General features: G+C 33.9%; 1 protein-coding gene across 3 annotated transcripts in view; it reads right to left on the bottom strand.

Annotated features, from left to right (window-relative positions):
• Positions 1 to 226: 226 nt before the first annotated feature.
• LOC110993597 (inactive dipeptidyl peptidase 10) overlaps positions 227 to 17,219 on the bottom strand; it is a 75,930-nt gene continuing 58,937 nt past the window's right edge. For 2 of the 3 annotated variants that reach the window (XM_045628935.1, XM_045628936.1), the window contains exons 3-19: positions 13,087 to 13,320; positions 12,626 to 12,729; positions 11,809 to 12,007; positions 10,136 to 10,210; positions 9,889 to 9,941; positions 7,394 to 7,605; positions 5,672 to 5,892; positions 4,842 to 4,945; positions 4,104 to 4,233; positions 3,788 to 4,028; positions 3,521 to 3,586; positions 2,888 to 3,203; positions 2,537 to 2,686; positions 2,037 to 2,222; positions 1,366 to 1,523; positions 821 to 1,026; positions 227 to 479 (exon numbers count right to left, since the gene is read on the bottom strand). In XM_045628935.1, the coding sequence (XP_045484891.1) occupies positions 351 to 479; positions 821 to 1,026; positions 1,366 to 1,523; positions 2,037 to 2,222; positions 2,537 to 2,686; positions 2,888 to 3,203; positions 3,521 to 3,586; positions 3,788 to 4,028; positions 4,104 to 4,233; positions 4,842 to 4,945; positions 5,672 to 5,892; positions 7,394 to 7,605; positions 9,889 to 9,941; positions 10,136 to 10,210; positions 11,809 to 12,007; positions 12,626 to 12,729; positions 13,087 to 13,197 (2,661 nt within the window). In that variant the 5' untranslated portion in view covers positions 13,198 to 13,320 and the 3' untranslated portion in view covers positions 227 to 350. The remainder of the gene's footprint in view (positions 480 to 820; positions 1,027 to 1,365; positions 1,524 to 2,036; positions 2,223 to 2,536; positions 2,687 to 2,887; positions 3,204 to 3,520; positions 3,587 to 3,787; positions 4,029 to 4,103; positions 4,234 to 4,841; positions 4,946 to 5,671; positions 5,893 to 7,393; positions 7,606 to 9,888; positions 9,942 to 10,135; positions 10,211 to 11,808; positions 12,008 to 12,625; positions 12,730 to 13,086; positions 13,321 to 17,219) is intronic. The other variant, XM_045628937.1, reaches the window with a different exon arrangement.

Raw genomic sequence — 17,219 nt, 5'->3', positions numbered from 1 at the left:
ATAAGTAAAATTTATTGCTGAGAATTGCAAAAATCACAGCGAAAATATTTTATTATAATCAAATTAAATTCCCAAAAAAAATTAATAAAATAAATACCTGTTTAATTTAATAATTACATTTGTAATACAATAACTAAATATTTAATTCAATAATTAAATTTTTAATACAATAATTAAATTTTTAATACAATAATTAAATTTTTAATACAATAATTAAATTTTTAATACAATTAATAAATTTTAACAGGACTAAAACTGTAAAGCAATTTCTAACCATGACTAAATTCGTAATATAAACTCAGAATGATTTTTAAGTTTTTAACTGTATTACTGTTTTTACCTTGCAGTCTTTATCTATCGGGAGGAGGCAGTTTGGTGTCTTCCGGGTCGAGAGACAGGCACTCGCGAAGATAGTCTTCCATCGACCGATACACGTGCTCTATGACGCCTTTGAGGTCGTGACCTTCGTCTGCGTATACCTGAAGTGATTCATGAACATGTAGTGTATAATATGCAACTGTTTGATGTATGAAAAATGTATGCATCAATTTTTTACAGCTGCTGAAAGAGAAGAGTATAAAGTATTTTTATTTCAAATAGTAGGTTTTATATTTTTTTAGTAGTTTTAAGTTTAGGTAAGCTTTTGCTGCAAATAAAAAAGTTTTTTTTTTAAATTCAGAATTTAATACATTGTACGAATTGTATATTGTATAGATCTGTAGATGCTGTAATAAAGCAAAAAAAATAAATAAAGCATCCAAAATCAAACGATCAATAACGTCAAGCACCAAATACAGACGTCAGGGATATGATGGGTTACCTGATAACGGAACAGCACGCCGGCATCAGTGAGAGCTCGAGCTAGCTGCAGCGCGTGCGGGTAGGGCGCGCTCATGTCGGCCAATCCGTGCACGAGGTACAAGGCGTGCGGGGGCACGTGATGCGCGCGTTGGGACGCGTCTGCCTCCACGTAGCCTTTGTAGTTCACTGAAGGCTGGCCGAGCACTCGCTCCGTGAATGCTGAATCTAAGGATAATATGTTATTAATTATATAATATTTTTACTATATTTAATTTTATGGGTTAATTTCAATCTTTAAAAAATCAGATTATTAGTGACTATAGAACCTATACAAATTGTAATTTTCAATTCTGTTAAGCTTGCCTTTAATAGTTCACTATTTGGAAGGGTAAATCCCTTCGTTACGTAACGCGTTACGGCACCCACAAACTGTGAGTTATGATAAAAAAATGATGACAGAAGAAAAAGATGATCCTCCGAACATAATAAAAAATAGTAATTCTGCTGTGTCAATTCAACTCAAATATGATGTCTTATTTTCTGTATTTCCATAAATAAACTCACTATAATAGAGCCAGTCGGTTATAGGCGAAACAGCGATGCCGCACTTGAGCGTGTCTTGCTGTGAGCCAAGCAACATGGCGGTCACGTATCCGCCGTAGCCCCAGCCCCAAACAGCTACTCGCGTTACATCTAGGAACTTAAATGTTTCTAGAAGATATCTGAAAAAATATAATATATTTATTTTTTTGATTTAAATTGCTATGCTATGCTGTTTGTATTTTACTGAGAAATGAGATTAAATCACTATATTTGGAAAGCCAGCTGATAGTCTAAGCTTAGTGTTAGCCTAATGACTGCAGCATTCGAACCCTAATTGCCACCAATAAACTTTTTAAGTGCGCATTTAAGACTATATTGTATGGTGAAGGAAAATATGTGAGGAAGCAGGTCTTAGACACATAATGAAACAAATATGATCACGAAACATGTACAGAAATCTGAGGCCCAGACCTAAAAGGTTATAGTTGTAATAAGCCCTTCCAAACGAAAATATAATTTCATTTATTCTTAGATTCAAAAAATTATTTTAGAACTAAATATTTGAAATACTGATTCTCTCGTTTAGTTTGCCTAGAAGTGCAATGTAAGAACGCTTGTTACACAATGAATCTCTGTTTCTTTAAATTATATGTATTACAGTGTAAATAATTAAAACTATTGCAGAAACAAACCTAATAACAGCCAGCTGATCAGCGACTTCTACTCCTCCCAGTCGGCCTCTTAACAAGGCCCTGGGGAGTCCCCTGGCGCCCGCAACGTCCAACTTCACGTACACGACGTCGTTACGTGACGACATGTACGTACCCCAGTCTACGGCGAATTTATCAGTCACCTGCTGGCTACCAGGTCTGCCATCACTGGAATCATGTAGAATTTATTTATATTAAACTAATGCATAATTCTCAGACATGAAACAATTTAATATTAATATATTAACTGTCAGACTGCAGTCTTGCTATGTTAGTATTGGTTCATAAGAAAATTATCGCAAATTATTGTCAACATAATTAACATATTTATTTGATAACCATAACTAATTTATAAAAAAATATAATTAGGCAGCCTCTAATTTAAATGCACTACCCATTGGTGTACCCATGGAATACCCATTTTCAAAATAGCATAGACCTTTCTGGGGATTATTAGTATTTCAGCCAATGTATTGACTCACACTTGCACAAGAACGGGAAAAGCAGCATCTCTTAACTCCTCCCTCCAAGAGGGTGGCAGAAACAGCTGAACGCGTGCTTTAGAGCCGCTGCTTAATTGTACGTCGAACGAACGCCGCGAAGGAAGCGCTAGTTCACGTAAACGTACTGATCTGAAAGAATTTTTTTATCAAATAAGAAAATCACTCTAACTAGTAGAGTGATTTTCTTAGTAAAAAACAGTTCTACAGTAGCAACAATCATGTCAATTATATCAAGAGTTCTTACTTTAGTAAAAGGTAAAGTATAATGGGTAAGATTATGCAAAAATACAAAGTTTAAGAACTAAGAAATTGTAGACACATAGTACTAACCTATAAGGCCTCGTGTCATATAATATTCTTTCTAACTTATGCGTTCTAGCATCATGTAGTCCCGCTAATGGAGGTCCAGGACCACCACACTCAAGGACATAATGAGTAATGCCCACTTTTGGTTTTGGAGGGGTGAATGTTGCACTCCAAAATGTGCAGTTGGCATAGTGAAGCCGTGCTGGCCATACAGCTAGCTCACATGTAAGGCAACGAGGTTCTTCTCTCTCAGCTCTGGCCCTCACTGAGTTACTTCCACCACCATAACTTGGGTCCCTCACCACATACACATGTCTTTGACCAGGTCTGTCAGCACTACCTGTTGTAAAAAAATAAAATTTTTATCTAGCTAAGATACACACCAAACAATTCACACCATGACCGTGCAACACAGAGAGAAACAAAGAAAATGTTTTCACCAAATATAAGGACAAATTAAAATGGGAACAATGGTGGCGGAATATGTCAGGTTAGGAAATACTGTATATTCTATGTATTATGTGGCTGTGGTTGTTCTAGCTAAAAAAATCTTGCAACTGCTTGCTTCTTTATACCAGGACAAACTAAGCAAGCCTAAGTGATTGTTAATACTTTGTTGATAAAAACCACTCAGCGACATTCAAGCTAAATACTTAATTTGATTTGCTTTCTTGACCATATCAGGATGCAGGTTAGGTATGTACAATTTTTCTCTGTCTAAACCTTTAATAGAAAAATAAATAATAGAATAAGTATATAAAAATATATTATTTATAAGAACAATAAGGCCATGTAGTAATATTTATCCATAAGTAATATATATAAATAGAACTTTGCTCCAATAGGTTCTTCATGCTACAGAATTGTTTATGTGTACCAACACTTAAAAAATTTTAAAACACTTAGTATAATTAATTAACATACCTAAATAATAAACTAAATTATTTTCCTGGTCCCATGCCAGGATTTCAGCCACTTCCACTTTTCCATGGGAAAGTACTGCGATTCGTTGTCGTAACACGTCGACATGTTTGATATGCGTGTAGTACTGTCCACCACCTTCTTGCACTGCAGCTAGCAGAAGGAAGGCACTACCGTCTTCAGAGTACACTGGCTTTTGATGAACTTCTAACCATGGCTCATCTGTTGCTTTCTCGGAATGTGTCTGCAAGATTAACATATAATTTATTCTTCAAAAAGTTAGATAATATTTTATTATTAAGAACTTTGAAACTAGTACCTCAGTGCATGTCCAATTGGGTGCGTAACAACTGCTATAAACTGTAAGATTCTGCGCTCGGTTCATCCACACTACACCTACATGCGAGTTTTCTTTGCCCACCCACTGGGCTGATATGAGATAGTATTCCCTGTTTATTCATGAGGATTGATTAATAATTTATAAAAGATTAATCAAATTGCTGAAGATATTTATTATTTTAGCTAAATTTCAAAATAACAACATTTTTTTTTTTTAAATCATTTATTCGCCGGAAACAAGTCCATAGGCATACAAACATACAATAAAAACAAAAATAAGCTAAACTAAAATAATTACAGATAAAAACACAACAGCATTAAATTTGTTTCACAGTAGTGGTTATAAAATTAAATAAACACTTATATAGTTTTTGGTTAGCTAAAAAAAAAAAAAAAAAAAATAATAACAACATTGGCTTTTGGGGTGGCCATGACAAAAATTCCTAACATAAACTTGGTTAATTGTCTATGAGAAAATATTTATCTAGCAAGAGCCCTTATAAATTGTTAAAGCATACCTAAAATCAGTATTAATAATATACATACAATGTAACATGTTTTTGGAGAAAAAGCTATATTCTTTAAATATCTGTGTTAACTACTGACAGGGACCCATGCAAATTGGTGAGAATTGGAATTTGGAACTTCGAACAAAAACTAAATTGTAAATTAGATTATGATTTGTATTAGATCATTAATCAGAAATCAAAATACTTACATTCCATCTAAGGTACTAGGAGGTTTGACTTCCCATCGCGGAGGTGATGTTACGTTTAGAACCTCGCCTATCCACAGTATAGCTTTGGGTATTGAACTGCCAGGCTGAAAACAGAAGGTAATTTAATGATAGTGTTTCGAAGTACTTTTTTCATTAGTAATTGTTTTTTAGTAATTTTTTTATGGCAACAAAAAAAATAAAGAAAAATATTTGTTCCTATAATGCCACGCTTACAGCTTACAACTACAACTTTTTTATTTAGCAACGAATTTTCTATGAAGACTTTAACTCTCTCGTTAGTAATAAATTTATTGAATATTATCTCATATTAAAAGAGTTTGCCGTTTCACAGTCAACTCCAGTATTGTGGCTGCAAATTACCCAGAAAAGCCCCGTTGAGTGGCAGTTTGCCGCCTCTAGTGGATGAGGCTCGTTATTGCGAAATATTTTATGATTCGCAAATAATTAAATTGGAATACATTTTAAAAACAGCAATGCACATGACATTTTCCGCCCATATCTTGCTTGAATTCATAAATGGCGATAAAGCAACAGAACTAATTGTCTCTAGATATTTGTAATAGGCATGTATAATATATGAAAAATGCTAGGATTGGATTTAGACATTGGATTTAAAAGTAAATATTTTTTTCATGTACTATGTATAATTGACATGACTTGTACTATTTTGTGTATCTAAAGAAAAGAAAATTGTTCCTTCTCTTTGCACTTATGTACATAAAACTTTTCTTAATCATCATAGGTATATATTATTAGTAAGTTTATAGATTTGTTAACCAATTGCGGTCATTATACTTCATATTACATACCGTAGGATATCTAATAGTGATGTGATCTGGGAAGATATTTGGAATAGTGTTGTTGAACGCCGGCAGCAGAAAGCCTGACCTGGCCGCCACTGCTCCTCCGATACCCTCGGAGATGCGTGGCAGCCGTAATTCAGATACCAGACTGTCATCATATCGGACGTACATCACGAACGCACCATCAGCTGAGCCCCAAGTCGCTGTTGCCGTCTTTGTCACCTCCTCTGCGAATACAATAAAATATTGATTATAAAATCGATATAAATATATAAGCCCGTAAGGTTAATTGTTAAGATTCTAAAACGAGACTCAATCAATCAATCCCAATACAATTTTAACGTACGGGACATTAAAAATGTATTGGATTTTGAAATACAGATTGAAACTCCCGAGTAAAACTTACTCCAGAAGGACTAAGACTAAACGCTAAGGCCGATAAAATAAGAGCTATGAGCGATAACTCTTATTTTTGAATATCAGCCCTTCGGTACAAAGTACAACAATCAATCACGTTTGTTTATCTTTACTCTAAGTAATATTGCCTTTTTATAGTAACTGAATAATTTAATATGTACGTAATTTGTAACTGATTGGTACTGAAACTGGTATTGAACTGAATAAGACTTGGTTCTGAAATTACCTAGAATAAAGTTACTCGTATGTGTTCGTGACTAATGCTTCAAATGCCTTTGCGAGTTAGCGAAGCAACAAGTTTGTTTGCATAAGAAATGTTTTAACTTAACCTACACTATCAGAAACTTAGAGAATTTAATCAATTTGATACAAGTTTGTTGCGAAAATCAAAGTTCGCGAAAGTTATGATGTAAAGCCGATTTCCGACGTCAATTTTTAAAGTTTTCAACTTTGTATTTCACCGCAGTCAAGTCGATACCTATAAGTTTTATATTGCATTACAAAGCTTAACATTAAAATCACATCTACCTTGGCCGTGGAAAACGTGAACACATGTAGATTTAATATAAAAGTGACAAGCTAATACATAATTTCCACATTAAATTTTCATAATCAATATATTACTTCTAGATATTATTATAAAAGTTTGATACGAATTAATGTAATCATAAAAGCGAAATCATTTCACTGTTTTTAAAGTCATTTTTTCGTTTTGTTCAGTCTCATTGTGTTTACACTTTAATAAAACGGGACTACAGGTATAGCAAAACCACATTATTTAAAATAATATTAACAGGGATTCTCAGAAAAAGACCAACAGTGTCCGGTATATGAACAATCCGACTACATTACAATTAAGTTTATGATGAAGTGTTCTGCGTGTTTAGACTACTATTAAATATATAGTAGTACCGAACATTCGGAATTCGAAATTTCTACATGATTTATTGAAAGAAGGAGAAGAATTCATCAGGGTAAGAGAAGTTCTGGAAGACGATCCCTGTATAAAACGTATTCGCCATTGCGTGAAGAACTTGGTTAAGATTTGACTAGTTCTTCTTGGAGAAGTTCAAGTTCAAGTCTATTAATGTGCCTAATCTATGTCTAGCTTAGGCACCAAATTAAAAGTATTAAATTTTTGGCATTCGCGGTTTCGCGTGTTTTGATGCTGCGTGTGAATGAATAACTTAACATGAGGAACTCGCTCACCATTAAATTCGTTTTAGGAGTGCATGTTAAAAACAATTGTCATCTGTTTGTTAGGAAATCTACTGTGCCTGCTTTAAAGTAGTATATTTATGTAGAGCTAACCTTGATAAAGCCAATCTGACACTCCATTATACACGCTTCCAGGTTTTGCATCCTTAGTGAGTCGAAGTAAAGGGGCTCTTCTTGCTGGAGGTGCTGGTCGAGCCAGGACTTCATTGTCTGCTGCCAGAAGGAGAGCACCCTCCGTACCAAGCCAAGCTGCATGCTGCCACTCCCAACTACCTTGACCCTCACCGAACAGTGGTATGTGGTGACTGATAACAAAAATAGAAGCATTTGCTTTTTTAGGTATTACTTATTTTAAAAAAAATGTCATATTTGATAAAATGAATCGCAATTTATGTTGTTAGCGCAACATTCAAAGAGGGCTGGACCGTTTCGAGTATTATTTTTATTCATTCAATACTTATTTATAAAATATGAAAGAAATTAAGTAGTATTTAGTTTTATTTGTAGTCAGGTTGTTATTTGGCATACGGTACGTAAAATCGACAACGTGTGTATGAAAAAGGGAGTAGAAATCTGGTTAACAACGTAAAAAGGTTATGCCGCTGAATAACGATTGATGATAATAACTATTTCCTGCAGTACTGCAGATAGGGGCAACCCAAGGTTGTTAGATATTATCTTCAAAATATTTTTAACCCTACCCTACCCTGCACCAGAAATGCGCACCACATATACCCGATGCAGAAGATAGGCAACCCCAATGATATCATAACGCAGTTTTATAATGTCATATATTAAAAAAAATCTCCATTAAACTTTAAAACCTATGAGCTATCAAATTTGAGCATTGAATTAAATCTCTAGTATTGAACTGAATTATTCGATTCATGCAAATCTAGTTCCAATAAATTGTCTAGAACGAGATTTCATAGCGACTCCTCTAATACCCGGGTATTAATTCAGAACATTTCCTTAATTAACTAGGGATTTGAATTTTACATGTATTCTCGAACTGCAAATCAGTTCTGAAAGCATTTTATTGTACAAATGAAATTTGGGTATAATTTCGTTTGAGAGTATAGCTATAGCTCTTCGATAAGCTTCAATCTTCTATGTATACTTTACCATTTCATTAGCTTGATGCTGCATGTTTGGTAGTTCGATGCTAAAAAACCGATGTTAAGCGAGTAGGTATCAGGCAATATTAAGTTTCTACTATAAAAATTATATTTTGATCAAAATCTGTACTGCCGAGTTTAATTACAAACCCATGCACAGAAGATTTCTAAACATTTTTTTTAGTTGACTATCCAGAACGCCACCTAAACGCATACAAAAAATCAATCAAATCAGTCCAGCCGTTTAAGAGGAGTTCAATGACATGCAGACTTACAGTACAATTGTATATATGAAGAAAACTTTTAGAAAGATAAAAACTCAAAACCTATATTAAATAACGAAAGTGTTATAACAACCTCTTAACGTATTTGCTCAAACGTTTTAAAACTATGCAATGAAACAACTTTCGCAGCTTTGATATTCCAAAAGTTTGTCGGGCGCGGATTACGGACAAAACAAAGTTATTTTTCTCTCTAGAATAAATGTTTGCTTAGAGAACACTACTTGAAGGTGCTGTTAAGACCATAAATCTGCTTTGTAAGACAAGGCAGTTCTAGCCCGCGCTAGAGTTTAGCTGAAACTTTTAAAAATATTCTTAAACGCAGCCTTTATGGCTCTGTAAAAATTTAATTAAATCCTCCCTAGCAGCGATATCTGTAATCAAAGGGAAACAAAGCGAGCGTGAAGAAGTGTCTAAGACGTCATTAAAATTCTTTCCCACCTTACGAATATATTATTGTGCGTGCTTGGAGCGTCTCATAAAAACAGGGAAAATATATAGGAACATTTTGTGAGAGATTTATTCTCGATGATTAAAAAAATTCCTTTTGTCTATGGCGCGGAGGTGCCTTGGGCTTTGGATTAAAACATCATTTTGATTCGCGCCTTTGTATTCAAAGGAAACAAATTAGAAATAGTCATTAGAGTTTCATAGCTTATTTAACTCTGCAGGGCTATATGTTACACAGTAAAATCGTTCTGCTACTTCTACGTATATATTACTTTATTTGGCAGATTAGACAAACATATAATAAAACATTTAGCAGTTCTTGTGAGATTGAAATGCATGTTACAACAATCGCTATTTTTGTTTGAAGGCAGAAAATGTTAATCAATTAAAGTATTTTTGAAGCTAAAATGGTAATGTAGTTTTGATGTAATTTCATATTTCTGCTTAATATTTTATGGATAATTAATCTTTAAAGGCAATTAGGTGATGTTACCGTTCCACGAAATACTCTGCGATTCCTGAGTCAAAAACTTGCTGGTATTATTACTACTTTTAGCACAGAGAAAGTTAAACTTAAAATCCAGGATTTGAATACATGAGCTCACAGTTCTCGCATGAATTGACACTTAGCTAAAATCATCTAGCAACAATAACTAACGACTGGCTTGAATATAGAATTTGCAAGTGAACAAAGACACTAGTTTTTGAAATAAATTACAAATAACTACTCCCAACTCACTCGTTCGTGACATCGTATACAGTGTAGTGCGCAGTAAAAGTTCTTCGATACACCTGCAAAACAAGAATAATATTATTCTAAAATGCTTCAATTTATGAATTGACAGAAAATACCATAAACTTAAACTAAAGTTTCAGACCAACCACAACAGACACACAACTTTCACAACATATTTCAACTGTCAAATATATATAATCTATATATCGATTTGTGAATTATAATCTATATTTATAATGTTATATATTACCTCTTTGATGTTGTGTTGAAAAAGGACATACCGGAGATTAGGCGAACACTGATATCCGCGAACGTTTAGTTGTCTCTGTAAATAAAAGATAAATAATTTTTCAAGAATTGTAATTCCTAATTTAAATTAAATCGAACAAATTAATTAGTGTAGCGTATTATTATTACTATTACCAGTTATTATACCAATCTCTCGCAAACATAAAAAGAATGAAATGACGAAATTTGCGTTTTTCATTTAGATCTCATTTAAGATGCGTTGCGAAAGCGTTTTTATCGTCATTCGGATGTTTTAGGTCATTGGAGGGTTTCACATAAACTGCAAATTGATGAGAAAAAATTGTTTAATGACTGCGAGTATTTAGACTGGGAAACATATTTCCCGTTTAAAATTATTTGATTCGCTGCTCTACGTAGAAGGATATCTTTTATCTTAAAGAGAAAATTACAGAAAATACTCTTTGCAAGCATATTTTTATCAAAACGTCTAGGATTATATACCGTGGCGCTACGACCTGGTCTAGTCCTTAGATTTCTTTGTCTTCTTTGCGGTATAGGCATATACCGCGAAGTAGATAAAGAAATAATTTAAGTTCGTAATTAACCTTCTGTGCTCCAACTTTGGCATGCCTGGGATTTGGCATGTTTTCTTTCATTGAAGCAGGTAATTAAAAAATTATGTATGATGTTTTACAATTTTTTCATATGATAGGGGGCAAACGAACCTGCGGGACGCCCAAAAAGGGCAGTCATCGCATTCCATAGGCACCCATTTTTAGTGGGTGCGTAGCCAGACTTTTAGGGAGGAGAACGCTCGAATTTTGAATAGTTTGAGGTCGTATCTCTCAGGGTAGATTTATGATATATTATATAATAATTATCTTATATTATTATATAATAATTACATAAATCATTATTCGTATCAGACATTGTCTTATGATTTCATTAACACTGTCATTACTTTTTATTGGCAATGAACGGATTTATATTAATATAAATTCATAAATAAATTTGTCATATTAGGTCTTTATTTAATGGCAAATATTGTAGGTAATATTGCTGTTTGTAATATCATGATTACTACATAGTCTGAATAACATTATGAAATTTATGCAGACTTTAATTAGTTAGGTAGAGGAGAATGTAATTACATAAGATGGAGCGCCGGTATAAATCATAGACAAGGCAGGCGTGAGGCGTATCACTTTGCGGGGCTAGTTTAAGTAACGAGCAATTTGCCTAGCGATAATTGAATTTGCATTGTTTTACATCGAGAAAATTACTAAGAAAAACCTAGTTAAAATAGATGTTCCATACAAAAAATATTCTTTGGCTTATATATCTTTTGACTTGTTATCCGCACGAAAAGATTTATTGCAAGCGGTTATGAGTTCGTATTGCGGAAGAACCCATCAAATATATTACGTAAAAAGCGGGCACTAGGGCATTGTATCATGCTTCCTTTATTTCGTTAAATTATCTAATCAACAGATAAAACATATCTTATCATACATAAACTTTTTCCTGGACGTTTATTCACGTTGAGGTCCAGAAAAAACAATAGATATATCTAACGTCCTGGATTCTAAATTGATCAACGGAAATAATAAAGCCGCCCCGTATCCTGTTATATGTATTTTGGTGGCAAAGAAAGAAAATGATTGTAGAACTTACGAGAGTATGATTTGTAACTAGTACGGTGAGGGAATTGTTAAAGGTGTTCAGGGCCAGCAGTCCGCCGTCATCCGCCTGGTAGACCAGCTGGTGTGCGCTCACCCACGTGGTGGGAAGCCGTTCGCCCGCCAGGTCACCGCGAAGAAACTCGTCCAATCGCATACGACGACCCGACCAATATAATAGTTCGTCCACATATCTAAATCAAAATATCAATAAGCAATTACGTCTGCAATAAATTTGATTGGTGCTTTAATTTAAAAAAAACTAACCCTAGCTACATTGAATAATTTACTATACTCGTACATATTAATTAATTGTCAAAAAAGATAAATTTCAAACTATGCAGACAGCTAAAACGGCACCTGTCTTTTCAACATAGTCTACGATTTTCAGCGCTGATTTATGCGACATATTCTTGAAGCCCGTGTCACGCTATAGTCGGGGCTCGCTATTGTTGCCAGAAATGAATACATGGGCATTCGGATATTGCAAGTCGCCCACGGAAATATAACGGAAGCCGGTCAAATAGAATTTATGTATGTCATTTGCTAAATGCAACGGTCAAGTCACTGCGTCGCAATGCAGTGGACGCGAACGAAATACCTAAGTATTCTTCCCACTTGAGTTTTATATCTAAATAATTTAAAGGGATAAGAGGAGAATTCAATCACTTTTCAATAGATAAAAAGCACTGTTTCATCCAAAATCTAAAAGATTTACGTAGAAATATTACACTTTAATATTTCAAATATAAGAGAAATTTTGTGAAATGCAAAAGAAATGTATAATTTTTTTTTAATTAATATATATTTACCCTAAAAGGTAGATAGCTGTGACAATTCCGGCGATCACAAAACTTATGACCATCAACGAAAATATGATGCTTCTCCAATTGTGTCCATCTCCGGGGTAGAGGTCCTGAAAGAGCACTGTTGTTGAGCAGATCTCGCCTTAATTTAGTTATGCTTTTCAGTAATAATATAAAATACAAGTTCCTCCGTGTATTTCTAGAAAGTGCACACTTTTATCGACAGTATTATAGTTTTCAATCAAACTTTTGCCCTAAACGTTTATACCGATTGTTATCAATGTTATCTAGATCATCTATATACCATTTTAAATGGGTATATAGTTTTAGGTCCTCTATATATAAATTTCGCACATATACATTTACTTAACTTGACATATCTAATCTATCAGTTGTGGACTTAAAGACTGTGATATGAAGGTGATTAGAGTCTGAGTGATTTTCTATTTGTAGTAAATTATACAAACCTCTTCTTTGGCAGACTTGGGGTCGGCGACTTGTAGAGTCTCGTCGGGCGGGAGGCGCCAGGAGCCGCCTCCGCCGCCGCCCGAGCGGTCTGTATGGCCGGTGGCGTGCATGCGCCGCCGGCACCGCGCGCGCGCCCGCCACCGCGCCGCCCTATGCGCCCGCGCCGCCCAGCGCGCCGCCCGCGCCGCCCACTGCAGCGCCGACGCTGCCTCGACGCGCGTTTAGATCCATTACTGCAATTAAATTTCCTTCTATAAAACGATGGAGAATTTCATGAGGCTCAGTATTCATGACTGTAGGATCAAGGTGCCCAAGGCTGCAGAATAATAGACAATAATTTAGTATAGAAAAATTGTATTTAGATTATGTAGAATATAATTAATATATGGACTTATTGTATTATAAAGCTGTTCAAGATAAAGCTATATAAGGATAGAGAATAAGACAGCTAACAGATATTTTTTATTGGCTATCATAAGGTCTTCCAAAATCACAATACAAAAGCCAGTTTGTTGGATTGAGATTAATAATACACAATATTCAAACTACAAAATAACGTAATCAGAAACCTGAAATAGTTCACATTTTCAATTCAGTGTTTACAATAGAACATTCTGAGAAATTTAAATTTAAATTTACATTAGAAACCTCTGGCATTGAGAGTGTCCATGGGCGGCGGTATCACTTAACATCAGGTGAGCCTCCTGCCCGTTTGCCCCCGGTTCTATATTTAAAAAAAAGTATGGCACAATGCTAGCTTTCAAAGTATTAACAAAACAATTAAACATAAAAAAATCCATTAACCAGCGAGAATGTAGAATATTTAAATGGAACAACGCCGCAACTCGTGTCCGTAGCCTGACATTGCGGTCTTGTCGCTTGCTAATAATTGCCGACGTGCTTTGCGAAAGCTGAGCTTTTGAAAGTACCAGCTTAAATGCGGCTTATAACATTTAACTTATTTAAAAGTTTTTCTAATTAAGATATGATATTTGCCACACATTTTAAGCAAAAGTACCCTGATTAATACCTACTTTGTAATAAATAATAATACAATAAGCAATTAATACCCTTGTTAATTGCTTTTACATATTAAATTCGACATCCGTCCACACTGGCTTAAAAATAGTTTTGCCGTACCAATATATGACAACATTGAAGTATTTCCGAACTCATTCGACTTAGGGTCCTTCAAGAAAAGAGCGCACTAATTCTTAAAAGAACGGCGACGCGCTCATGAGCCATCTACTTCTACTACGCTACTTAATGAGTTGAAAATTAAAAAAATATCCGATTCCTAACAAAGGCGATCGCTTTGATCCGTCTAAACTATCGCCCGTGGAACCAGCTGCCCGCTGAAGTATATCCGGACCAATGCGACTTAGTGTCCTTGAAGAATATAGCGTACCTATTCTTAAACGACCGGCAACGCACTTTCGAGCAATGTGAATGTCCACTTAACAAAAATGAATTGGACATTAGAAATTAAGATAAGTCTAGCAGCCTACCTAGCAGTATCTCTATCTATTAATCTTACTATTGCAATGAAAGTGACATTTTTGTCTTTTTTTAGAAATATTTTCTTTAAATCAATCTCTGAAATAAAATAGGAAATTACCAGTGTGTGTTTATAAATTCCCCCAATCCTTTAATCTGTTCGTAAAGTAACATATGCATGAAAACATTGATTATGACATACGAGGTTACTTTATTTTACGCTAGCTGCAAGAAATATAATGTATTGGATTTACGCCAAGGACACGCCCGCACCTTTTAACATTCGTCCGGCGGTTTACGATTCTCTAAAGCTTATTTTAGTGCTTTTTCGATGAGATTGATGTTTTTATTGCGAATTTATTGACTTTCTATGAAGCTGGTAATTCCAAAAATAAATTGTTGATATTCAACATACAAATATTCAGTTTAATGTGTGAAGTTTTTCAATTTGTTTAAATATATTATTAACCAGATTAAGGTCGATATTAAAGCCTCTAATTAGCCAGTGACACTAGTAGTTAGTGGTTTAGTTGTAGAAAAAGAACTACTAAAATGGTAGTTTTTTTAATAGACAAGCAGTGGCATTACTATTCTGTTTCCCATACACGCTGCCATCGTATTTTTTAGTGCGTACTAAGTGGTGTAGCTGGGTTGGAGACTACCGTTTCTACCATTTATCGAGGATGAGAATCGCATGCTGAAGTGCACTACGCTCTAAACTGAATCCTCTTAAGGTCAAGTATTATGTAATATAATAGGAATATTTGAATAATGCGTGAACCAATAATTATATTTTGTTTAAATCAATTACTAACCAACACATCAAATCGTTAGCCATCTCTGAAAGTACAATAATTCACTAAAAGTTTAGTATCGATGCGGACTTGGCAAGAAAAATGCTGACTCAAGTGGATCCACTTTATAGAGAAGGCGTGCTAATTGTAATCAGTGCCAGATCGTGAGAAGGCTTTAGATTTTTATCTAGGCCACAAAGCTCTGGCACTTTACGAAAGAAGTAAGAAGTAAAATTCAAATAACGAATTGACCAATGCCTCTTGTAAAGTTTTTTAAAAATAGAATGGTTTTTGATGTGAAACATCTATATCCGCAGGTCAAGTATATAATATAGCGCGCGATTGTTGACGGGGCTATACGATAATATATACATAAACAGTTTATATTATGTAGTAGTGTGTACGGTGTAGCCATTATCTATCCACGCGGTTCAGAATTTAGAATTTTGAATGTTAGTAGGTATTTAATGAAAATAAATATTTATTAAAAATATAATTTATCTTTTCTTTTTGCTATATTTAGTTCCTGTTATAATCTGTACTTTTATGCATGTTACTTGTAAAAAAAAATCAAGTGAAACTACGATAATTTAATTGAATATTTTAGCGAATTAGAATTGTGTCTTTCCCGTTTGATATCAGAAGTTACCATTTTATATAACTTTAATTTAATGTTATATCGCCAATTAGTTATTTTATGTGATTTTTTTAAGGATAAAGCTAATAAATTAGTATTTCTTCTGTCGCTAAGATAACAATAATATACGTCAATTTAGAGTAGCATTCAGTATACATTTAACGAAAATATAATTAGAATGTTCATTTAAATTCTTTATACATAATTGCATATGACGTCAGTTGCAAAATAAGCCCGAATTATTTCTGACAAATTCATAGCCACATTTGCTATAGTCTGTGGTAGAAGTTTTCAACAAAAGTATAAAGTTATCGAAATTAATTTATCAGAGAAATTGAGTGTGGCACTCCGTTGAACAATTGAATTACAAGTTGGCTCTCAGCCAAAGTTTTTGTACTAATATTGAAAAATTTACAGTAATGCATAATTGTCATTCTAAAAATATTTAACACCAAGAGTACAAGCACAAGCTATTTGTAGCAATTGTAGTGAGTTTGTTACATTTTCTTACACGTTTTATAAGAGTGAAAATTATTTGTTTTCAATAAGATAAAGACAATTTATAGCATTTACTATCTACTACTACTATTATGAATAAGACAATTAAATGATTACTGATTCATTGCTTAGTCTCTTTACTACATTAATACAATATACCTACTACATTAGGTTATCAAAGAGTTCTAAAATTCATAAAAAGTTTTCATTAGCAATGTTTCTAAATGGCCAGTTCTAAACATTTTCAGTGTTACCCACGTATAGATGTAAGGACAAGGAAATTTTACAATACTTTTTTTACTAGTGTCGAAAATAGTTTGTGACGCATGTAAGACAAAACAACGATGCGTAAGTATCGCATTATTTATGTAATATACTGAAGTGCTAACAAAATATACATATGTATTAACATAAACTATTTTGATAAAGCAAAATTTTCCTACACCCACTCAATGATTAAAGGAAATTGTTCATAGTAGTATCTGCACTATTTTAAATAAAGTAACTATTATGGTAGTAAACAGAGACGAGCTTGTATATAAAGAATGATATAAAGAAAATACTAACTTGGCTACTGGCTGAGTTCACAAAAGTTGCTTGCGATTTTTTTACTTATAAGATTTAGGTATATAAATATATATTTTAATTATTTTAAGTAGGGTAATCGGTGTGGGTATTACTGTGTCATTCTATAGAATTAGTAGTA

The sequence above is a fragment of the Pieris rapae genome, chromosome 7 (genome assembly GCF_905147795.1).
Source record: "Pieris rapae chromosome 7, ilPieRapa1.1, whole genome shotgun sequence".
NCBI classification, from domain to species: Eukaryota; Metazoa; Arthropoda; class Insecta; order Lepidoptera; family Pieridae; genus Pieris; species Pieris rapae.
The sequence above is the reverse complement of the archived record's forward strand: the minus strand, read 5'-3'. Positions and strand labels throughout refer to the sequence as shown.